This window comes from Solanum dulcamara, chromosome 1, assembly GCF_947179165.1.
Source record: "Solanum dulcamara chromosome 1, daSolDulc1.2, whole genome shotgun sequence".
Lineage (NCBI taxonomy): Eukaryota > Viridiplantae > Streptophyta > Magnoliopsida > Solanales > Solanaceae > Solanum > Solanum dulcamara.
This window is the reverse complement of record NC_077237.1, coordinates 7545458-7571512: the sequence shown is the minus strand read 5'-3', so window position 1 is coordinate 7571512 and position 26055 is coordinate 7545458. Positions and strand designations below refer to the sequence as shown.

The 26055-nt window shown below is 34.6% G+C and overlaps 2 protein-coding genes across 3 annotated transcripts; one reads left to right on the top strand and one right to left on the bottom strand.

Moving 5' to 3' along the window:
• Nucleotides 1–3884: 3884 nt before the first annotated feature.
• LOC129900331 (basic leucine zipper 6) lies at nt 3885–9460 on the top strand. 2 transcript variants are annotated; one of them, XM_055975286.1, is made up of 5 exons: nt 3885–4170; nt 5023–5689; nt 7295–7370; nt 8065–8191; nt 8772–9460. In XM_055975286.1, exons 2-5 carry the CDS (start codon nt 5136–5138, stop codon nt 8933–8935), a joined length of 921 nt encoding a protein of 306 aa, XP_055831261.1. In that variant the 5' UTR covers nt 3885–4170; nt 5023–5135; the 3' UTR covers nt 8936–9460. The 2 variants fall into 2 exon arrangements, with proteins under 2 accessions (XP_055831261.1, XP_055831271.1); XM_055975296.1 differs by lacking the exon at nt 3885–4170 and having other exon boundaries at nt 4903–5689.
• Nucleotides 9461–9654: 194 nt separating this feature from the next.
• On the bottom strand, nt 9655–13284 carry LOC129900342 (vacuolar protein sorting-associated protein 60.1-like). Its single transcript, XM_055975307.1, has 7 exons — nt 13044–13284; nt 12222–12373; nt 11288–11381; nt 10470–10541; nt 10248–10359; nt 10020–10165; nt 9655–9935 (listed from the first exon to the last, which is right to left on the bottom strand). The coding sequence occupies exons 1-7, from the start codon at nt 13110–13112 to the stop codon at nt 9882–9884; spliced, it is 699 nt and encodes a 232-aa protein (XP_055831282.1). The 5' UTR covers nt 13113–13284; the 3' UTR covers nt 9655–9881.
• Nucleotides 13285–26055: the final 12771 nt, after the last annotated feature.

The following is a 26055-nucleotide window of genomic DNA, read 5'->3' as shown; positions in this document are numbered from 1 at the left end:
ACTCTATATACTATATTTATTTAAAACCTCAGCATAAATACTATCTCACTTGTTTTTCAGTCTTAGTAGAGATTAAATCCTTTCTTGAAGCTTCCAAAGATAGTAGATAGGTTGATGCAATGAAGGCAAAAACTCAGGCCTTTGATGTCAACAAGATTTGGGAGTTGGTTCCTCTACCCCAAGGCAAAGTTCCTATTAATTCTAAATGGATTTACAAGATAAAACTCAAAGCCAATGGTGGTGTTGAAAGTCTCAAGGCATACTTGGTTGCCAAAGGATACAATCAAAAAGAAGGCTCAGACTAGGGGGAAATCTTCTCCCCAGTTGTGAAGATTGTGACTGTGAGATCAGATATTTCTCTTGCTGCTGCTGTAGGATGGCCCATACACCAACTAGATGTACATAATATTTTTCTTCATGGTGATTTATTTGATGAAGTCTATATACACCTTCTTAAGGTCTTCACAAGCCAGGGGGAGTCTACTAGCAAGGTATGCTGACTTATGAAGTCCCTCTATAGATTGAAGCAAGCAAGCAGGCAGTGGAATATGAAGTTAACAGAGGCTCTTGTTCAGCAGGGATTTACTCAGAGTGTGTTGGATTACTCTTTGTTTACTATGATGAAAGGAGACAATATTGTGATAATCCTTGTCTATGTGGATGATATGCTGGTAACAGAAAATAGCCTAACACATATCCAACAAACCAAGGAATCACTTTACCAAACTTTTAAGCTCAAAGATTTAGGGGAACTGAAATATTTTTTGGGAATTGAATTCAATAGATCTGACAAAGGAATTCTTATGAACCAAAGAAAATATACACTTGGGCTTATCTCAGAATTGGGCTTAGTGTAGGAAAGTCAAGCTGGACATCCTTGGAGTGCAATCACAAATATACTACCACAGAGCTTGATAAAGTGATTGGTGAATCACAAGATGATGTGCTAGTTGACAAAGACAAGTATCAAGACTGATAGAAAAACTATTATATTTTACCATTACCAGGTTGGACATTGCATTTGCAGTCTAAACACTGGGTCAGTTCTTGCAAGAACCAAAAAGGTCACATTGGAAAGTTGCTTTGAGAATGAGATACATAAAAAGAGAACCAGGACTTGGAATACTTATGAGCATCAAAAGGAGAAACAAGTTGACAACATAGTGTGATGCAGGTTGTGCATCATGCCCAAACATAAGGAAGTCAGTGACAAAATTTCTTATTAAACATGGAGATTCATTAATTTTGTGAAAATCAAAGAAGCAGAATACTGTATCTTGTTCATCTGCAGAATCTGAATATAAGAGTATGGCCACAGTCGTGTCAGAGTTAGTATGGCTTGTGGGACTGTTTAAAGAATTGGGAACAGAAGTATAAGTACCCATTGATCTTTACTGTGATAACAAGGTTGCTTTGCAAATAGCATCAAACCCATTGTATCATGAAAGGAACAAGCATATTGAAATCGATTGTCATTTTATACGAGAGAAAATTCAACAAGAAATGATAAGAACCTTGCATATTGGTTCGAATGAACAACTGACAGATATTCTAACAAAAGGATTGCCTAGAACAAAACACAAGTACTTAATGTCCAAGCTGGGAGTGTTGAACATCTTCACACATGCCAGCTTGAGAGGGAGTATTGAAGATGAGGTCACGTGAAGACCATGTGCTACTCTAACAGAATTAGAGACTTAACTAATTATTGTTATACAAGTTAGTTAGGATAGTTAATTCTAAGAGATGACTTAGTTAAAACTCTATATAGCTGTGTAGTACTCATTTGTTTATATATGAAAATTAGAGTTCATCTCTACTCAACTCTTAATTCTCCCTAGAATTTTCTTTTGCATTATAATTCATCTAGAATAAATGATAATTTCAACATCTTTATTTTCACTTTTTTTCTTAGTGATTTAGAATAGAATAAATAATCAAATAGAAGAGAATGTATAGGAATATAATTCTCAAAATTAGAAGATCTTGTGTTGGTTTGATGTATTCCTAATAGGATTCGAATTCAGGTGGAGAAATTTTTTATTTATTTTTTCATGTTGTGCAACACTAGATCAAAGTAAGTAAGGTATATGAAAAAAACGTATTTAATAATGAAAGTGATCAAAGATATTCATTTTTTCATATTCGATTTACTCCATATTTGTGTTAAGTACCTTTATATACTATTATACAAGATTAATACATTATATATAGTATTTCCCTCCCAAATATAATATACATATATTTAAATTATATTGCATAATATTTTTAGGGATAATGCATAATTACCCCCTAAACTATAATCAAAATTTCATCGACACAACTTGACTTAACTAAGGTCCTATTACCCCCTAAATTATTTTAAATTAAAATAAATACACCCTAAAAGCTGATGTGCCACATATAGTGTACACACTCTCTTGAAGACAGTGATGAGTGAAAAAAATTGGACACATATCATTTTCTAATTGGTAACTTTATAATTAGTTCGTACACATAATTATTGATATTAAAACTTATATATATTTAATTATTTTTATTTCTTTTTATGTAAAATATTTATTTTAACTTCTTCCTCACTTAAAACTTTTTTTTTAATTTCTTATTTTTTCACTTTTAATTATTTTTAAAAACTTATATGGATATGTTTTTTTAAAAATAACTAAAAAGTGTCCTTTAATTTTAATATTTTATTTGTTTTTTTCCACTTAGTTTGATGTTCATTCAAAATTAACTTAATTTAAATACAAGACATTTAAAATTAAATTTGTAATCAAATAAAAAAGAAAGACAAAGAAAATAAAAAGAGCAAATAAAATCAATAGAAAAATAAAAGAGAAAAGACAACAATAAAGGTAAAAAATAAAAAAAAAGGTTTAAATTCAAAGATTTTTTAAAAATAAAATTATGTGTATTAACTTAATTTAAATACAAGATAAAGAAAATAAAAGATTTAAATTTTTTATTTTTTTAAAAAAATAAAAATAAAAATTTGGTGATATGGTAGCATGTGTGTACAAACACAACCAACTTACTTGATTAAAAATGCCACATCAACACAAAAAGTGTATGAAAATGCAAAAAAATAAGTTTTGGGGAAGGGTAGGTATGAAACCATAATTAAATTAAAGTATATTGATGAAATTTCGATCATAATTCGAGGTAGTTATGCATTATTCCATATTTTTATATCACAAAGTACATTTAATTTTTTTTTTTCACACCCCCCAAACCCCCCAAAAAAAAAAGAAAGAAAAAGGCAAATGGCAAAAAGAGGCAAGGTGAAAATTTCTACGCTAACAAAGAAAAAGTGAAGATGAGCTGTGAACAACTCAAAGCTACCAAATAGTACTCCCTAGTGTCAATTTAGCAAAAAACAAAAACTTTTTTCTCTTAAAATAAGTGTCAATTCAAGATAAGTAATAATAATAATAATATATACTCCCTTCGTACCATTTTAGTTATCATGTTACGCTTTTTTAAAGTTAATTTAACTAATTTTTAAAGTTAAATTATATTACTTTAACTCAATATTATAAAATAAAAATTGAAATATTCAAAAACTATACGAAAAGTATTATAAGTTATAACTTTTTTTATATTAATATGATAAAATATTATATCTTAAAATGTTAGTCAAAGTTTATATAGTTTGACTCTCAAAAAGGAAATCATGACAACTAAAATAGAACGAAAGATATATATATATATATATATATATTAGCTCTTTGTATGCTAAATAGTGATAATATCTGCATATATTCTATTTTTTCAAATCTTACTTAATGGGATTTCATTGAATATATTATTGATATTGTTATTAAATTTGATATTCAGAACATTTATTTTGAGATGGAAAAAAACGGTGCGTATGACAATATCCCTACATGAACATTGTCCATTTAGTAAATTGGGAAAATTTGAGGAGTAATGGGGCTGTGACTGGTCACTGTGTTATTGTATCCGTATCTAAAATCACCCATAAAAAGTCACCCCATCAACTTGCACAGTGTTGTGTGAGAGAGAGAGGCTGCTACTAATAGCATTGGCATTTCTATTTTTGCATTTTGCTTGAACTCTCAAAGCTCCTCTCTTTTTCCTCTCACTCATCAAGAACCCCACCCCCCCACCCCAAAAAAGAAAATAAAAAAATTCCCACCATGAAAGAAGGTATGCTCAGAAAAATATCTCAAGAATTCAAGAAAAAGATACAATTTTTGTGCTACATTTTTGTGGGGTTTTTAGTTTTGGCCAGTTTGTAACAGTTTTGCTTATGTTCTTTTTTCTTTGTTCCTTTAGTTGTTTAATCTTGAGGGTTTTAATGTTTGTTGGTAAGTTAAGAGAATCCAATTTCATGTATTCTTTATGGTGTTTAATCAATGGGGAATGTAGATTGTTTAATTTGTAATTTCAAAGCTCCTCCTTTTTCTGCATATTTATATTTCTGGTTTCCTGGTTTGCTGTTCGTCTCTTACTGTTATTTTTTTTTGTTTTCGGAATGCTTTGTCATGCTTTCTTAGTATTTTGACATGATTTTTTCACTTTCGTTATTTGTTTTTTGATATGATTTTCCTTGAAGTGAGGGTTTGTCGAAAACAATTTCTCTAACTAAGATAGGGGTAAGTTATGTGTATACTCTAGCCTCTCGAGACCCCACTTGTATGATTACATTGGATATGTTGTTAGTTTGCTATTTGATGGACGATTTAATGGATGTTTCTCTTTTGCTTCCTTTGGCTCATGTTTTAACATTGGAAACAAAATAGGCTCATTATTTGAGCAATAATATCTGTATTATGGAAAAAAAGGGAACAAATTCAGATTCTCAATTGTCACAATATCTTATGTGTGTTTCCAGCAATTGATTTTCTTGGTTTACACTTTTGCTTGGTTTGATACTCCAATATAAAATTCTTGGATTTTCTGTTCTCATGGAATTTTTGATAGCTTTTTTAGTACTACTTTTTTTTTTCTTCACAAAATGTGATTACTGATTTTCATGCTTTGTAAAACTTCTTGTAGAAATTAGGTAATAAGATGGTGGCAGAAACATGGGAGGAAGACCTGTTGTGTTAGATTCTGTTGTGAAGGTATCAAAAAGAAAATCATAGGGTCACCTAGTAGTTAAGTTCACCATGTCAAGGCAAGCTCATCTTCCGCCTCGCTGCCCATTTCAGAAGAAACCACTAACTTTCCCCGTTCAAGACCCTTTTAGCCCACCACCACACCAACATAACCCGTTGCCTCCTCGACATCAAAAATCTATTTCCCAAAGCTTTATCTTAGAAGAGCAGCCTGCATGGCTTGATGAGCTGCTGAATGATTCGGGCTCAAATTCTAGTGGCATATTGCATAGGAGATCAGCTAGTGATTCTTTGACACTTTTAGATGGTCTTGTTTCATTGGAAGGCTTTGATAAGTTTGACGAAACTGAATCCAATGCTTCTTGTGAATCGGATAGTAGTTCAAAGACTAATTGTATCTATGGTCCTAATTCGCCCCGTGGAAAGAGCAATATAACCTTTGCAGAGAATGCTATAGTTTCAGCATTATCAGAATATGTGTCTCCAAACCCTTTACAATATTTAGATAGGTGTATTTCTGTATCTGGAGCTGCACAATCGGAGTCAGTGGTAAATGCTTCTGGTGCAGCTGATGATGTCAGTGCTGAGGCAAAGCCAATGAAACGGTTAGATTCCATACTCTTATGTTTACTTCCAAGATTATTCATCATAGTCGGCAATGTATTATCTACATCTGCTTTTCACTTGATAATTGTGTTCATATTCCGTGGTAGAGCAACATCATTGCGAAAATGTTTCCTGAATATATGGAGGCATGCATCTTATCTCCCTAGATAACGGCTAATTTTCTAGTCTATTCCTTTTGTATGGTGGCAGGATCTCTTGGTATTGTCTTTTGATACGAACTCTAGCTTGCTAATTGTTCAGGAAATAAAAACTACCATTAGTATGAACTGGGAACTTATAAAGATATCATGGCAGTTTGTTTAAATGGAAACCATACACTATTAGTTCTCATTGACTTAGCTCATATGAGTAGTTTCGTATTTCTAGAGAAAACAATAATAGACACATTTTGTTTTAGTGATCTTCCCGTGTGTAATTTGCTCTACATGGTCAACTGACATTCTCCTGCAAAAGGACCTTTTGACTTGTAATTATGCACTTATGGTTTCAGTACAATCCATGTACTGTTTCGTGCATCATGAAGTGTTGATACAGTTACCAGTTTCGAAAAATATTGTCTATTTAATAAAGAATGTTGCCTTTGAATTTCATGAAACTAGGTATAAAATGTCAATTTGCAAATGTTAGCTTTGTGAGCCAAGTGGTTCCTGGATTTTACCGTCCTATTAAAAGTGATGCCCTATTGGTTTCTTCTATATCTTAAGAGAATTTCCATTTTGCTACTCAAATTGCTGAAATGCTTCTTATTCGCTTAGACATGTGGCCTAGAAAAGCTTCTATGACCTTTTAACAACTATTTAATAGTTAAATCTCTTGCATTATTGGAAATTGATGACCCTATTAGGTGCTGAAAAGAAGGTTTGTCCTGTTGTTCAGTTTTCAAGAATGGTCTTGACAAACTCTTCTCAGTGGAATGAAAATACTATAAAATTTTGCATAAATATCTCTCTCAGTTCCTTTCAGCGCGTGACTAACGTGTCTCTGCTCAATTCTTGTTAATTGGTTGATTAAGTCGGTGAATTCACTTGAAAGTTTAATTGTTAGTAGTTAGATCGTCTATGCTATCAAAACCCATTGAGAACTGTCCAGTCACCTGTAATTCTAAGCCCAAAATTGCGCATGTTCCTAATTACTACTGCTACTAAGGATAGAGTTAACAATGCAATTGTCTGGGGTATGTGGGGATTTGTGAAAAGCAGCATCTTATGAAATTCATGACCAATTGTATCCCAACATACTGGTAGGTAACAGATGAGTTTCCATTTCAAAAGATAAACAGATGATATTGCTTTGATGTTGTATTATCTTTATTCCATCTATTATTCCTATTATTTTCCGTCAAACTTTACTTAGAAGTTGTCCCAACTATTTTTCTTTATAAACTATTCTCAATTTTTATTTAATATGAATTAATAAAAACTCTTATACTAATAACATTGCAAGCACGCTTAGGCCTTAAGAGTGTGCTCTTGTTCCATATTATTTTCAAGACTCACATATCAGGAGGATTTATTTCATTCTGAGACGATTGTTTTCTCGAGAAGAGTACAACGCTTGACAACTATTTTGGAATTTGTACACAGGCATCCTGGACAGAGGTCGAGATTCCGTAAACTTCAATATATAGCTGAACTAGAGAGAACTGTCAACACATATGAGGTACTTTGCTACTTACTGTTACATCAATGTGACTTTTAAAGAATTTACTGAATTCATCATGAATATACGTGTTGAGCTTCCCGTGTAACACTACAGCTGAACATTAAAGAATTGCAGAGACAAAATGTTTCAACTTTCCTTGTAAAAATGAAGTTTCCATGGCTACTTGTCAATTGTTGATTAATCACATTGAGATTGACTTGAGCGAAAACCATGCTATGAATAAAATAATGTGTTCATGAGTTTGGACTTTTAGAATCCTAAAGTTAATGCCTTTGCTGTCTGCGGAGAATACACTGTTCAAAATGCAATAATCATTGTTGACCCAAATACTATTATCAAATCAAATAGTTTCGTAATAATTGAGATTGTTTCAAATCTTAGGGATCGTTTGGTTGGGGAACAAGTTATCTCGGGATAACTTATCCCGCGATTTTATCCCAAGCAAACATGGAATAAACTCATCCTAAAATTTATCCCGAGATTAGTTATCTCTTATCCCTCGTACCAAACGAACCCTTAGCTGATAACATTACTGTGTGGGTTAGAGACTGTTCATATCGCAACAATCTTTGGTATCCCAAATGCTAGACAAAGTACTTTCAAATGAACAGTTGTGCTTTTGCAAGCAAAACAATATTTGGTGTTGCAGACAAAGTAATATGGTGCTCAACTTCATTCGTTTTCAATACAGGCTATAGAGTCAGATTTAACTGCCAAAGTTGCTTCTCTACTTCAGCAACGTGTTACTTTATCAATGGAGAATAGAGAGCTAAAGCAACAGATGCTCAGACTTCAGCAAGAAAAAGTCATTATTGATGGTGAGTGGTATATCTTTAGCTCAATCAATCAATCCTTAATACTTTATTCGACAGCGAGTTCAATTAGCTACTTATAACTGCTAGTGTTTTTCTTTTTCTTTTCCCCTCATTTGGGAACAACTTAACTATGGTGGGATCAGTTACTCCATATTATTGTGAAGGCAACCAATTAACTGCTTTGGACTTGTCTTCTTTCCTATTTGCCTCGATCGTTCATGAGTTAGCAAACTACCAAAAGTTTTGAAATTCTAACTTCTCTTTATCTGCCTACTCCGACATTGGATTGCAAAAAAATCATATCCAAATATTATGGATAGAGTAAGTTGTAGCTGCCCAGAGTCAAATATTCCATTGCAATTCTGAGCTAGTTTCATTGTATTCGTCTATCTTTATTTAACTTCATATTGGTTGATCTACCAGTGATATTCTTTTCACTTTAGTGTTATTTGTGCACTCAAAACTTTTCCTTGGTTGAGGGTTGGTAGTAGATATCTTTGATGACGTTGTAGTTTAAATAGAGCGGTGAAGCCAAGGGATATTTTCATAATCTGATTCTTTGTCGTTTTGAAACTCGATGCAGCTCAGTACAGGTCATTGAGGAAAGAATTGGAAAGATTGAAATGTTTAGCGCATTCTCGCAATGGTAAGCTGAGCACCAACTTCAGGCTGAGTTCTGCTACTGAGATAACTGGTTCGGATACAGCTTGGCAGATGCTGGACTTCAGAAAACTGGATCTCAACTAAAAGGAAGTTGATCTTGTTGGACACCTTTTCTTCATGATAATATCCTGCAGGAGCCCACTTCGATCATTTATCTAATAAATGCATCCCTTCTAGAAGTCAAGGGTTTGTTGCAACTCTTGAATTACTACAGTTTTCTGAGTAGTAGGAACGTAGGTGAAACTCCTTCAGACTCAGCGTGTAAATCCTCTTTAGAATGTAGTATGTTCCAAATAGGAACTTCTAGGATTAAGACAATAACAGTGAATATACTGTCGTAACATTTGATGACTTGACGGTATTAACAAAGGATACCTCAGTGCACAAAACATTCCTTGTTCACGTTGTATTTGGGGAAGGCCCCACCTCAAGAGGTGTGACATAGACAAGTATTAGTGACAGTTTCCTTGACTCGAATCGTGACCTATAGGTCACACTATCTTAATATGCAAGTTAAAAAACTTGGTAGTCTTTATTCAAAATCCATTATGTCTCCCACATCCCTATCTTTTATTTTTAAAATGTTATGTGGATCTTAAATTTTCAGTAGCCCCATCCATATTTTAAGGTGCAAAATATGAATACATACATCAGGACTCAGTTAAAACAGTGAAATGATTTTTCTATTGAATGCAAGGCAGTTTCTATACAGGTATACCAAAGGTTTCATTAAAAATGTAAAATATCCATAGCCAAACAAGGCACAAGGAGTTTGATAATCTTTGCAGCACATCACAAATTCCTAAATATTAACACGTGATTTCTTTTCTTTGTTGATGTAGGATAAAGATATACTGAATGTGCATATACAATTCAAGCATTATGACCATTATTACAAAATAAATCAACAGTGTCATTTGGAAACAACAATAATGAATATATATTCTGCACACTAATGTTTACACCAGGATTTCCCCAATAAACAAAGAATAATCCCAAAAGAAGATATCAACAATATCCCACTAATCCCTTAACCTCGAATTGATGCACGAGGAACAGCAGGTAATCCCAGCTCATCATAAGCCTGTGCATCACAAGTAAATGAAAAAAAAAGTCAGCATTTTAACATAATTGTTAACTTACTATGTCATACTACATTTGACTTTACCTGGTTGCCAGCTGGCATTGGTGCATGCCCTGTTGGTGCTGATGGTAGGCTAAGCTCTGCATTCAAATCGGGCTCCTTGTCTGGTTGAAGATATGAGGGGACTCCTTCGACTTCAGTATCCATGTCGGCCTCCAGAGCATCAAGCTCTGCATTAAAAGTAATAAGTTAAGAGCTCATCTGACATGCATTTTTACTTCTCTGTCTAAATGTATTGCTACTTAAGCTTACCACCCAGGAGTTCATCTTCATCAATGTCATCTGGCACACTGTAGCTTCTACCAAGAGACTCTTGAATTTCGTTGCTCACATCCATCAAGTCCATCATTTCATCTTGTAGGTTCTATGTTTTCACGTAATAATATCACAATTAGCAGCCGTGAAAGTTTCAGAAATGAACGAGGATAAATGCACAAGGTTACTAAAACATATAACCACAATGAGGAGACATACATCTATATCTTGAATCTTCACTGTCTTCATCATTCCTTTCAAGTCTTTGTTTGCGGACTTCAAAGCTGACATCTGGAGAAACAGAACCAACTTATAATGGCAAATTCAACTGTATATAAATGACTCCAATGGTTCAATTGTATCTTCAAACAACAAATGTCCAACATGGGATAAAATGGTAGTATATAAACTATAGGACGTATAAAGAAATCTGTTTTCGTGATAATTGGGTTGTCCTCCCCATCTGTAGGGACGTAGGCAGCAGGTTCCAATTAAGTTACAGAATTAGCTTTGTCTGACAAGCCTTGACTGTGCCCTGTGGGGTGCTATATAGAAGAAGATACACTTTACGGTAAATTGATAATAGCCCAAATGACTCGAAAAAACTAATAATTATTGATTACAAAGGATGACCATGAGTTTAATAGTCTAACATAGCAGCCATTCATTTCCACATATAACATTCACTTGATAAACGTATCAGTGAATCAGACTTGTGAGAGACTCCAAAATTTCGTTATCATACTCAAGTTAAAACAGTATCAATTTAACTACCATGGATTGGTAAAGAAAATAATGTTTGTATGCTTTTTGTTAAAAGAAGAGTGCTAAGCTTTGCATGCTAACACACATTAAGTATTATGAACTTCGAACACAAAAGGTCCAATGACGCTTTCAGATACTTGGAATATCAGAACTAACAATTGACAAGTTTCCTACAGGTATAGTGCATATAACAGCTTTAGGAATTAGGCAATTCATAAATGAAATGGGAGAAAACTAGATATCTGAAAAAAGCATGACTCCATAGAACATACTGTTTGCTGAGCATCTTTAATGCCCTCAGCTGCAAATGAAACTTGATCTAGGTTGTACGTCTGATTGAAGAGCATATCACGTTGGCCTTCATACCTGTTGGATATTCGAACAAAAGAGATTATGCATTGTAAACAATAGATCAACATATAAACTATAAGCTTGTCAAAAAAGCAAGAATTTTTCTCAGTTTGGAGAAAACTATGCCTAAGCAGTGCCTGAAAATATAATTTTCACCACAAACAGAAGCAAAACTTAAGAGGAATGTTGCAAGGAGAACAGAATATTCACCAACATTAGTGGGTGTGTTCTATCTACTTTTACTTCAGATACAATCCAGGTGGAGTGAATAGATTAATCACAAATAGCCTCAGAAGTCAGCCTCTCTTTTTTAAAAAATAAATAAATTTAAGTACAGTACATAGAATCAAAAAAATTCGTTGATGAGAATATTCTCATTATGAACTCGGCAGGGCTAGTGTTTTTACAAGAAATCTCTTTTTTTTAGCCGGATGCAACTCCGTGAGTATCCCAAGTAGGAACTATTATAAGGACCAGTCCTCAATTCAATCACAAGCTCTTCCAATTTCGCCTTTTTTAATAAAGTAACCACAAACTCTTTCAAGAACTAGACTTTATTTTAAAAAGCCGTTAAACACAATGTTTTCTCTCTCATATTATGGTTCATCAAGGTATCTCCACAGATGTATTTGTTTGGTGCTTTCAGCACTTTATTTGCCTGCAACATAATTTCTTTATCATCAAGAGAGAGAGAAAAGAACACTGATTAGCTGTCTTTAAATAGCTCAATTATCTCAGCAGCTAAATGTTATTTGACCTCCAACGTGACTAGACACTCATCCACAAAGCAGTCAATTTGATGCTCAACCAGCCAATTTAAAAACCACTGCACTCTTAAAAAAGGATAAGACTCACATTCTTTTTTGCTTCAAAACTCTCATTGCTCGAGCTTTTACAGCTTCCTGAGCTGGACCTGGCCGGGTCTTCTTTAGCTGTTCCTTGTAGCTTGCAAGTTCAACATCAAGCTTCTTGATTTTCTCCTCCACGGTGTCACCTCTTTTATTGATCTGTACAAATAAGAACAGATACTAAAATCAGATATCACGTGCAGAGAATTAGAAAGAGCACAATGATATAAAAATCCAACATTTCATAAAACACTACAGAATCCACTCCAGTGATCCATAATCTAGGAAAATGAAAAAACCATAGAAATCTAAACTCACTAGATTTGAAGTTTTCATATATGGGTTATCTTAGTAGCTCAATTGGTTGACTACGAACTATCACCTTATTGGCGAGAGTTCAATTCCCACCTAGTAATCCCCTACCCCTAAAAAAAAAAATTAACATTTTTTTTCCGTATATGTATTAACTACAAAATTGTCAATTAATCCAATCTCCATATCTCAAAATTCAAAACTTGCACCATACTCACTTCTTTCACTTTTACTTGTCTCGATTCGTATATGGATTTTGATCTACTATATTTTTTCATCATATTAATATGAGAAAAAGACTAATAAAACTTATAATTTTTCCGCACAGTTTTCAAACATCTAAATTTCAAATATTGAATTAATCTAATTCAATTTAGCTCCAATGGAAAATTAGTCAAATTGTATGTTGTCATTTGTTTTCATAATTGATAAATTACATAATCAAACTACATAAGCAAAGTTGACCATTGCATTGGATTAATGATGAGTTAATGTCTGTTAGGAAGAAACAACGTACCCGATCAGATGCGTCTTGAATGGAGGGAGGAGGTTCCGTTTGTTTCTTAGCACCGAAAACTCTCCTCATATTTCTAGAACCTTCTTCTTCGTCCTCGTCGGCTCTGCTACAGAGAGATTTAGGGTTTCCGATTGAATTGGGAAAGGGGAAATCGAGTACAAATGCGCGTATCTACAAATGGAAAGAGAGGAATTGTTGAATCAGAAAATAATAAGAATAAGGATTTGATTGACTTGTTCTCATTGGCGGACCCAGAAATTTTATGAAGGGGTTCAAAAAAAATTAAACACGCTAATAAAAACAAATGTGCTTATTCGGATTCGAACTCGCGAGCTGAGACAAGCTAAAGCGAAATATTGAACCCCATTTGCCACTGAGCTAGTCCTTTGGCTTATGCTCAGGGGGTTCAATGTTAAATATATACACATAAATTAAAAAATTTATCTTATATATACAGTGTAATTTTTTAACGAAAACCCCCTCAACATGCCTTGGGTCCGCCCCTAATGTTCTGGAAGAAGTTTCCAAGAAAATCAGTTTCGGTCGTTTATGAATTTTGGAATTCAATGAGGATCAACTAAATATTTACCTTTTCAACTTCACAAGGAGTTTAACAACATTAATAACATATTTGAATATTACGATTTTATTATATAAAAATCTTGTAGTAGTGTTAAACATGTAAGGTATTTTTTTTTTTTTAATATTAACGGATTGAGGTTTTTTCATAGTTCAAAATAAGTGAATTATTTAAAGTTTAAGATAAATATTTGAATTTTTTTTATTCGTGATCTTCATTTATATTTTTTAGGTGATAAATTTAAGAGAGTTAATTACTCATATTTATTGAATTATTTCTATTTTTAAGAATAATTTGATAATTACTAAAAGGGTAAAAGTGAAAAGTGATGTTTAATTTATGTCATATTTTTTTTTTCTTAATAAATGTGTGTTGCCTAACAAATTCAGTTAGTATGAAATTGAGGAAGTACAAAGTAAAAATTAAAGACTAGTTGAAAAGAAAAAAATGATGATTCTATTTGAAACAGCTTACTAGGAGAGATATATATGGTCAAAAATGAAGATATTCAAGTTAAGACAGAAGTGACCTTCGCAACGGACAAGATATGAAAAACTTGGTTGAGATAGTTGGAATATGTCGAGGAGATGCATAAATGTCCCAATGAGGATGTGTAAGAGATTGACGCTGGAGGGCTTGAAGAGAGGTAGTTTTGATATATTTTTTTTTTTTTAATATCTTATCCAGTAGTGTTTTTAATGTATATATAACTAATACAAGTTCATTTTATTCAATATTATATGTTGTATATTAACAATATCAGGCTTATTAATATATAGATAAATATGATTAAAGACAAGTGAATCTATATCTAATCTCTCTGTTTTGTCCAAATGGTTTACAATTTCAGCTCTAAATGGGGGACAAAGACAGTGTGTACTTACCTTTATCATTTATTTAATTAAAAGAGATGATGGATTTCCATTGACAAAAATAAAATAAAAATCCAATACACTTTGCATTACACAAGAAAAAATCAAATTGTTTCACTTAATTCATTAGTACTATAGATGATAACAAATGCACTTGTCCAGCTCAATGGGGGTATTTTTCTTTTCTATTTTTTTTTAAATTGTGAGACAATGTGTAATGCACTAAACGACCATATCTCTCAAAATATAAAGAATTAGATGGCTCATAACCTATCAAATTAAAGGTGTATCGCACACTAAGAAATTATTCATAGAAGAAGACATCTAATAAAGTCTTCTTATTAGTGCATATTCTCCGCAAGTGGGCTTGGAAGAGGATGACACAAAGCCTTTTTGGAAGAATTTGAACGAGGTGATGAGAGGTGTATCGCACACTAAGAAATTATTCATAGAAGAAGATTTTAATGGACACATAAGGCCTACTTCGACAGGGTATAATGATTTGCATGAAGATTTTGATTTCAGAGACAGGAATGTCGGAGGAGTCTCACTTATGAATTTTACAATAGCTTTTGGATTGATGATAGCCAATTCGAGCATCCTAAAGAAGAAGAACAATTTGATGACCTTTAGTAGTATGGTGGCTAAAACTTAGATTATTTGCTCCTTATAAAGGATGATAGAGATATTTGTAAAGATTGCAAGATTATTACGAGTGAGAACCTTACAACCCAACTTAAGCTCCCGGTGATGAATTTGGAGATTGAGAAAGAGAAAAAAAAGGAGACGGGTTGTGGAAGACCGATCAAGGATCAAATAGGTTAACTTGACTATGAGTGGTGATCAGAAAATGGGGCAGAAATTGTTAGATATAGGGGGTTGGGGCATTAGTAGTGATGTAGATAATATGTGGGATAGGACTTCTAGTTGCATTAAGGAAGAAACTAAAGAGGTGTTGGGGAACTTGAGAGGTAGATCGAGAGGACTGGTAGTAGAATGCAGATGTCCAAAGGATGAATAAGTCTATTAGTGGCTACTTTTTGAATCGGGCTACTATCATATCACTTTTTAAACTAGGCTATTATTGGGCTCTTGAATGTTTATTACGAGTCAGGCTATTATTTTGCAAATCATGCTACTACACTTAGGTTTGTCCGTCTTACAATCGGACATTTAGGCTCGTCTGCCTCACAATAGGACAATTAGACTCATCCGCCTCACGATACAACATTTAGGCTCTTCTACCTTACAATCGGACATTTAGGCTCATCCGCCTTACAATCGGACACTTAGGTTCATCTGCCTCACAATAGAACTTCTAGGGTCGTTTGCCTTACAATAGGACATTTAGGCTCGTCTACCTTAAAATTGAACATTTAGGCTTGCATCTGCCTCACAATTTGACACTTAGGTTCGTCCGCCTTACAACAAGATATTTAAGCTCGTTAGTCTTACAATAGGACATTTAGGTTCGTTCACTTAATCGACTCACAATAGGACATTTAGGCTAGCATTACCTTCTGAAAAGTTAATTGGGTTAAGCACTACCCTCTCAAGAAGTTACTAAAGGCTAAGTATTGTCCTTCAGAAGTTAATTAAGTTAAGCACTACCCCTCTACCTCAGGCTAAACATTGACTTCTAGACGCATTATGATCCCAAGAGATTTATTTAAGGCTAAGTGTGGCCTCTTCAAATTTTATTAAGGCTAAGCATTGTCTCTTAAGGATTTACATAATGATAGGTATTGTCTCTTTAAATCTACATGGGCTAAGTATTGCTTTCTCAAAACAGATACGTTTACTTATCTCACCATGTCATTATTATTTTCTAGCACCATTAATGTCCATCTCATTGATCCATATTTCTCCATATTTATTGGCTAACCATTTTATCTAGTATTATTAGAGTTTGCAAGTACGAAACATAAAACAACAAAAGGTCTTTCACCAAATGAAAGTTATTTTCGCTTTTGCTTGAGTTTTTCAATTCTTTATCCTTTTGAGTAAGTCCTATATCTATGATATTATACTCCCATCTTATCAACCTACTATTATCATTTGTATTCAAATCTTGTATCGTCAATTTGCTTTAGGAATCTCATTCATTTCTAAGTATAGAACTACATATGGATTGATTCTTGTAAAATTAGAGATATGTAGGCGATTTGAAGCTGAAATCTCGGCCACAACATTTTCACAACTTTATCTTACTTCTTCTGATTCTGAAAGAGTCATTCCCTCAGTCACACAAAATTGGCTACTGCTTGAACATTTTTCACCCGAGAATTCATTCCTCATTCTTAAGCAAAGAAAGAACAGCTGCTAAAACCCAATTTTGCCCCCCCTTCCCTTCTCTTTCACCATTTTACTCATTCGAACGTCTTTTATTGTTTGTAAGATCAAAAAGTACTATTTTAACTTATTTTTATCAAATTTTATGCTAATCAATATTATGAATATTATTTTATTATCATTATTATTATTATTATCGTTATTGTTGTTATTATTATTATTATTTTTTTTTCATTTAAAAAGTTTTTTATACTCTCGTTGGATTTATTAATTCTTTTATTATTATAAATTTTAGATAAAATATTTTAAATTTATTAGGGAAAATCATATTTATACCCCATTTTGGATAAATATTTACCCTTAGATGTCCCATTACTTTCATACCCCTTTTTATTTTAAAATGTCATAAATTTATTTTAAAATTCGCGTGCTAACGTCAGCGCCCACCCTTTAGATACCGATAGGATATCAATATACTAATGGAGTATCACAGAGGATTAAGCTCCATCCTATATAATGCCGATATGGTATCAATATACTGACAGAGTATCACAAAGAATATATTTTCTACTAATTTAAAGTGTAATAAACAAGATTGTGACTTTAATAATTTTCTCTTAATTGACCAGGAGGTCACGGGTTCAAGCCTTGGAAACAGCCTCTGGCAGAAATGCAAGGTAAGGCTGCGTACAATAGACCCTTGTGGTCGGGCCCTTCCCCGGACCCTGCGCATAGCGGGAGCTTAAATGCACCGAGCTGCCCTTTTTTTTGTTTCTTAAAAAAAGAGCCCAGTCCTATATGATACGGATAGAGTATCAATATGCTGACGGAATATCACAGAGGATTAAACTCAGTCCTATATGATACCGATATGGTATATCAATAAATCGAGTATCATAAAGAATATATTTTTCACTAATTTAGAGTTTAATCAATAAAGTTGTGACTTTAATAATTTTTTCTTATTTATTTTTTAAAAGAAGAGCCCAATCCTATATGATACCGATAGAGTTTCAATATACCGACAGAATATCACAAAAAATTAAGCTCAGTCCTATATGATACCGATATTCTATCAATATACAGACGGAGTATCACAGGGGATTAATTCATAGTAGTGATATTGACGTCGTGAAATAAGAAAGAAGAAAGTGGGGTAAGATGGTAAATAGTTTGGGCCATGGGTCCATTAAGGATAAATAATTTGGGTTGAGTCCAATTTGGGTAAATAATTTCACAATTGAGTCTATGGACATCCAAGGGGGGAGTGTTATAAATCCATTGAATTAGTGGATTATCCATATTCTCAATACATGAACTACTTACATTCATGTATGTATATTTCCTAGGTTCTATGAACTATTATGGATAAGAATGTATCTGTTAATTTGGACGTTTGACATAATAACTTTTGGAGTGATTTCTCAACTTTGAATAAGATGTTCTCTACTTCTACTCTCAACAACTCTTGTCTATGTATATTTCTTGTCCTATATTACTTATGTTTTACAATAGAGAGATTATTTTTTCTATTTTTCTTTTTCTTTCCATGTAAAAATAATTTTTGCCAAAAACAGAGATATTATTTTTTTGTATTTTTCTTACTCCATCCGAAATGTCTTTTGTTTCTTCTTAAAAAAACCAAAATTCTACTTCATTTTTATTTTCAAAGAGAAAGAAACACTAATATTGTTGATCCAGATGTTTTGTCGATTTTCATTTTGGCCAGCTGAATGATTGTTGCTGCAAAACTTCATTTTAAAAGCTCTTTATTAATGCAACAGAAAATGTTGGTTCATAAAGTACATCACAATGGAGCAACATTGATTGAAGTGCAACCCATGGCATGTGAAAGATTCAACACGTGAAGCAAAGCTCAAGCAAAATCGTCACCCATGCAGAGTCAAGTATGTTGTGATAAATGATGAAAAAATTTTGATTATAACTGACTTCGCGCACACACATCTTTACTAAAAAAATAAAACAATTTGTTACTCCTTGTTTTCTAATTTCATACATCACCCTTTCAAAAGTCTAAAAACAATGCTACAATGGTTCATTTCGAGGCACATCAGTACTAAATCGATGTTAGTTATAACGCCATCAGCCTATGCATCACAAGTAGATGGAAAAGGGTCAGCATTTCAAAAATATTATATAGAAAATATTCTATCAAATAGAAAGATCATTGAAGCTAAAAATGTTTTATCTCATTATCATATTAGTTTGACTTCAGTTGTATTGTGTCTGAGATACTAAACACAGCATGCTACATACCACTTGTCCGAGATAGCTTCCCTAATGTATGCATAATAGTGTCCCCCTCAATACTTCCAACATGCGCTACAACACTGAACAAATAATTGCTTAATGAAACAATTAAACAATCTATTTTTTTTATTTGAACAAAAAAAAAAGCTCATCATTGTCTCTCTGTTATCAACTAAGTTAATTGGATGTCTACTTTACAATGGTGGATAGTCCATTTATTTTTTAAGTGGGTAAATTGCCCATTAATATTTTTCCTCCACTTTCATATATATGGCTATGAATATAGCCTTATTCTTCAATGTAAATTACATACACTGATAAAGAAAATATGCACTGCTTTCTCAATTCTCTCAACTCTCTCCCCGTCTTCTATTTTTTCTTCTTATTCTCACCTTATTTTGCAAAGTTAATTTACTTTATAATACGTTATCAGCACGAAGCTCTAATTTTCAGAAAATTAACTTCTATATCAAGTATATCTATTGAAGAAATTTAATTTTCAGTTGTCTTTGTTATTTTAAAAATTAATTTTCATCATGTCAAACTTGTCAAAATTGGAGTTTGTGGCACTTCATATTTCTGGCAAAAATTATTTGTCATGGGTACTTGATGCTGAAATCCACCTTATCGCTAGGGTCTTGATGGAAGCAAATATGATAAAAGCACATGGTCAGTCTGAAAGAAGAAAAAATAAAAATCATGGCCACAATAATATGCGTGGACGTGGCAATGGCAGAAGACGATTTAATAATCGTCTTGGTGGTCAACATAAAAGGGAGAACAATATTAGTTCTCAAAATGGCCCTTCAAGAAGTAACTGTCATCGTTATGGCATGAAAGGCCACTGGAAAAATGAATGTCGAACGCCTGAGTATTTTGTAAGGCTTTATCAAAATTCATTCAAAAGAAAGGCAAATAGAGGTGGTGCCTCTTCTTCTAATGCTCGGATAGAGTCACACTTGGCGTTTGAAAATAATGTTGAAGCAGGACCTTCACATAATAATAATATTGAAGCAAATCTGGCTTTGAAGGATGACGGTTTTAATGACCTCAATGATATCACTCATTTGGATGTTGAAGACTTCTTTAAGGATTATAATTGATGTTTAAGTTCATTGTATGATTTTCAATATATGTATTTTGAATTATCATGTTTTTATGTTTATCTACCAAAAAAAAAGGAAAGTTAACTAGTGGTGAGGTATTACAATAATGTGAATTTCTTTAGGGAATAAAATTTGAGTGATGTTCAAAGTTATATTTTAATTATGCACTTAATATACAACCTAAGAAGTTTGACAGTTATAATTACACATCTACATCTACCTATTAATCATGTTATTCATAAGGATGTGGATTTGATATAATAAAGTATATAACAAAAATTTATTAATGAATAAAATAAATAATACTCATGATTTGTGTGTTTATTATTAGTATGTTAGTGTTCATACAAAAATTTATTAATGAATGAAATAAATACTACTCAGTGTTTTAATTCAATCACCATTATGTTTTATACACCAGATTATTTTCGGTCTTTTGCTTCAGATCTTGTAACAGCACAAAGCTGCTGATACCATTTAGTACGCGCATCTGCAATTTCTTGTCTTCTTCGGACAAATTTTTTGCTTTCCAGATCTCTTCTGGCTGAATCTGGAGCTCCCATTCTCGCATCTTACATTCATAAAAAGAGCTACATCGGAGCTTTACAGGAATTTGTCTTTGGTGGTGGAGTCATCACCTCTGAGTTCGAGTTCCGGTTTACTGCTCCAAAGAAGTTTTTTCGGCGAAGCTCTAGTTTTTCCGGCAAAGTTTTTTTTTTCCAGGGGTACAGATCTGTATTTCCGGTGACGAACAACCGCTGCAACTAAACTAAGTACGCCGACGTGAACAGTATTCCGACGTGAGCAGTATATTCCGGTGGCAACCAGGTTCATTTCTACCGGAGTTTGTACCTCCGGTTTTTATATCTTTATATTCTATCCTTTGTTCATATACTTGTAGTTACACTTTGCCGATTTTAAACCCCCAAATAATTTATTAGTTCATACGCATTTTCGTGGCTTTGGATAGTGATGGTAGACTAGGGTCATGTTCTCGCTCATGGACGGGAACGAGGGTAAGGAGAGGTAAGTGGGTTAAAGGAGCGTCTAGACTGAGAATAGGTTCTTGGAACATTGGGACGTTAACGGGTAAATCCATAGAACTGGTTAAGATTCTAAAGAAGAGGAAGATAAATATAGCCTGTGTCCAGGAGACAAAATGGGTCGGCTCTAAAGCTAAGGAGGTAGACGGATATAAGCTTTGGTTTTCTGGTAAATCGTAGTATAGAAATGGGGTAGGCATTCTAATAGACAGTGATTTAAGGGATCAGGTGGTGGAGGTTAGGAGAGTTAATAATAGGATGATGTCGATTAAAATGGTTGTTGAAGGGATCACGTTGAACGTTATTAGTGCTTATGCGCCGCAAGCGGGCTTATGCGAGGAGGATAAGAGGCGCTTTTGGGAGGAGTTGGACGAGTTAGTGGGAGGCATACCACCTACTGAGAAGCTTGTCGTGGGAGGGGATTTCAATGGGCACATCGGATCTATTTCGGGAGGGTATGATGATGTGCATGGGGGCTTTGGCTTCGGGGACAGAAATGGAGGAGGAACCGCACTGTTGGATTTCGCAAGAGCTTTCGGATTGGTGATAGCCAACTCGAGTTTCCCAAAAAAGGAAGACCACTTGGTAACCTTCCGTGGTTCAGTGGCTAAAACTCAGATAGATTTTTTACTCCTCAGGAAGGATGATAAGAGTTTGTGCAAAGACTGTAAGGTCATCCCGATCGACAACCTTACAACCCGACATAAGCTCCTAGTGATGGATTTAGGGATAAAGATGACAAGGACGAGGAGGGTCGGGGAAGAACGACCTAGGATCAGATGGGGGAGTTTGACAACGGTTAGTGCCCTTGAGATGGGAGAGAAATTGAAGGATATGGGGGCCTAGGATAGTAGTGGGGATGCGAACGATATGTGGGATAGGACAGCTAGTTATATTAGGGTTGTAGCAAAGGAAGTGCTAGGAGTCTCGACAGGTAGTCGTAGTCGGCATCGAGGGGACTGGTGGTGGAATGGAGAAGTGCAAGGGAAAGTGGAAGCAAAGAAGGTGGCGTATGCTAAGTTGATGGAGAGCAAGGATGAGGTGGAGAAGTGGACGAATGGAAAACTGTATAAGATAGCGAGGAAGGAGGCGAAGTCGGCGATTGCAACGGCAAAAATGGCAGCTTTTGAACGTCTTTATGCTGAACAGGAAGAAAAAGGTGGGGACAGAAAATTATTCAGGCTAGCCAGGGCCCGGGAGAGAAGGGCACGCGATGTGGATCAAGTGAAGTGCATTAAAGACGAAGACGGAAAAGTATTGGTAGAGGAGACCCTTATCAAACAAAGATGGCAGTCATACTTCCATAAACTTTTGAATGACAAAGGGGACAGAGAAATTGTATTGGGAGATTTGGAACATACAGGAAGGAGTCACGATTTTGGGGGTTGTAGGAGTATTACGGTCGATGAGGTTAAGGATGCTGTTCGTAGGATGCGCTGAGGAAGAGCGACCGGACCTGACGAGATCCCTGGAGAATTTTGGAAGAGTGCGGGCTCGGTAGGTTTGGAATGGCTGACTAGGTTATTTAATGTCATCTTTACGACAGCAACGATGCCCGTAGAATGGAGATCGAGTATCATGATCCCGCTTTACAAAAATAAAGGGGATAGCCAGAGCTGTGACAACTATAGAGGTATTAAGCTTCTAAGCCATACTATGAAAGTGTGGGAAAGAGTGGTAGAGATGAGGGTGAGGAGAGGCGTGTCTATTTCAGAGAACCAGTTCGGATTTATGCCGGGACGCTCAACTACAGAAGCCATCCACCTTATGAGGAGACTAATGGAGCAATATAGGGAGAGGAAGAGAGACTTGCATATGGTGTTCATCGACTTGGAAAAGGCTTACGATAAAGTCCCACGAGAGATACTATGGAGATGTTTGGAGGCTAAAGGTGTACCTGTAGCGTACATAAGGGTGATCAAGGACATGTACGAGGGTGCCAAAACAAGGGTAAGGACAGTAGGAGGGGACTCAGAACACTTCCCAGTTATGATGGGGTTGCATCAAGGATCAGCTCTTAGCCCGTTCCTATTTGCCTTGGTGATGGATGGATTGACGCGACAAATTCAAGGTGAGGTGCCATGGTGTATGCTTTTTGCGGATGACATAGTCCTCATCGATGAGACTCGTAGCGGAGTTAACGCTAAGTTGGAAGATTGGAGACGCACCTTGGAGTCTAAGGGGTTTAAGCTGAGTAAGACCAAGACAGAGTACCTAGAGTGAAAGTTCAGTGAGACACCTCAAGAGGTTGGCGCGGAAGTTAGGCTCGGGGACCAAGCCATCCAAAAGAGAAGTAGTTTTAAGTATCTTGGTTCTATCATGCAAGACAGCGGAGAGATCGACGAGGATGTCACACACCGTATTGGGGTAGGATGGATGAAATGGAGGCTCGCCTCCGGTGTGTTATGTGACAAGAAGGTGCCACCACAACTTAAGGGCAAGTTCTTCAAAGTGGTCGTTAGACCAGCTATGTTATATGGGGCGGAGTGTTGGCCAGTTAAGGTCTCCCACGTGCAAAAGATGAAGGTTGCCGAGATGAGAATGTTGAGATGGATGTGTGGGCATACCAGGAGTGATAAGATTAGAAATGAGGTTATTCGAGAAAAGGTAGGAGTGGCCTCGGTGGAAGACAAGATGCGGGAAATGCGACTGAGATGGTTTGGACATGTGAAGAAGAGAGTCTCAGATGCACCAGTGCGGAGATGTGAGAGGCTGGCCATGGATGGTTTCAGAAGAGGTAGGGGTAGGCCGAAGAAATATTGGGGAGAGGTGATCAGACAGGACATGGCGCATTTACGACTTACCGAGGACATGACCCTGGATAGGAGGGTGTGGAGGGCACACATTAGGATAGAAGGCTAGTACATAGTCTCGTTATTCTTCCCTATTCGTAGGCGCATTAGCACATTACAATTCCTTGTGCTCTCATTTCTGCTATTTCTGTTACTATTTATTACTTTCAGTACTTGTGATTACTCTATTTTATCTGTGATGCCTTCGTTATTTATTTTCCTATAGCGCTTTGAATTTCTTAATCTTATCTGACCCCCTTTTTATGTCTTTTATTGAGCCGAGGGTCTTTCGGAAACAGCCGTCCTACATTGGTAGGAGTCAGGTCTGCGTACACTCTACCCTCCCCAGACCCCACGATGTGGGATTTCACTGGATTGTTGTTGTTGTTGTTGTTGTACCATTATGTTTGTATGAACGATCAATACATAACGTGATTTACTTAGATGTAATTATAATACAAGTTTGCATATGTTTTGGTGTTTCAAATTATATCATCATATTATTAACACACAACACCACATGGTATTTGAACAGTTAGTTTATTATAAAATACTGATTTACATTGTTATATTACTTATTGATGTGATATTAATAGCAACATATGCAAATTATTGCTAAAACTTGGTTTATTGCTTTTGAATTATACATGATTTTGAATTACGTGAGCAAGCAATTGCACACCATATTATTATATATTTCTATTTATGCTGAACCACTCATATACCACCATATTTGTATTTATATCTATATAACCATTACATTTATCTCTACTACATTAATTAATGGTCCATTCTTTATTATGTTACTACATGTTAATATATCATACCTTTTAACTTAACTTATGTAAATATTATTTTTATTACTTATTTCTTATAATGTATTTTTATTTTATGAAGATAAATAAATTATTCAGTCTTCAATTGGATCCAAGATGAGTAATGGAGATATGTGTCTTTTGGATAGTGCCACAACTCATACAATATTAAAAGAAAAGAAATATTTCTGTCATTTAATTATGAAAAAGGCCTATATCAATACAATATCTGATAGTACAAAATTGATTGAAGGCTCTGGAAAAGCGGCCTTATTACCACCTGGAGGAACGCTATTGGTAATTGATAATGCATTGTATTGTAGTAAGTTTCAAAGAAACTTGTTAAGTTTCAAGGTTATTCGCCAAAATGACTATCATATTGAGAATGCGAATGAAGAAAAGGTTGAATACCTTTATATTACTACAATAAATATGGAGAAGAAAATTGTACACGGAAAATTACCTGCACTTTCTTCTGGATTGTACCATATAAATATTGGTACTGTTGAATCACATGCCATAGTAAAAAAAAAGTTTACTGATTCTAATAATTTTATCATTTGACATGACCTGTTGGGCCATCCCGGTTATAATATGATGCACATAATTATTGAAAATTCACATGGACACACTTTGAATAATCAGAAAATTCTTCAATCTAAGGAATTCTCTTGTGTTATTTATTCCCAAGGAAAACTGATTATTAAACCATCAGCAACTAAGGTTGGGATTGAATCCCCTGCATTTATGGAACATATACAGGGTGATATATGTGGGCCAATTCACCCTTCATGTGGACCATTTAAATATTATATGGTCTTGATAGATGCATCTACAAGATGGTCACATGTGTGCTTATTATCAACTCGCAACATGACTTTTGCGAGATTGTTAGCTCAAATTATAAGGTTAAAAACACAATTTTCAGATTATGCAATAAAGACAATTCGTCTTGATAATGCTAGTTAATTTACATCTCATTCATTTAATGATTATTGTATGTCGGTTGGAATAAAAGTTGAGCATCGGGTCGCTCATGTCCATACTCAAAATGGTCTAGCAGAATCATTGATTAAACGCCTCCAATTGATAGCTAGACCATTGCTAATGAGGACAAAACTTCCTATTTCAATATGGGGGCATGCTATTTTGTATGCAGCAGCACTTGTGCGCATAAGGCCAATAATTTTTCATGAATTTTCTCCATTACAGTTGGCTTTTGGAAGAGAGCCAAATATATC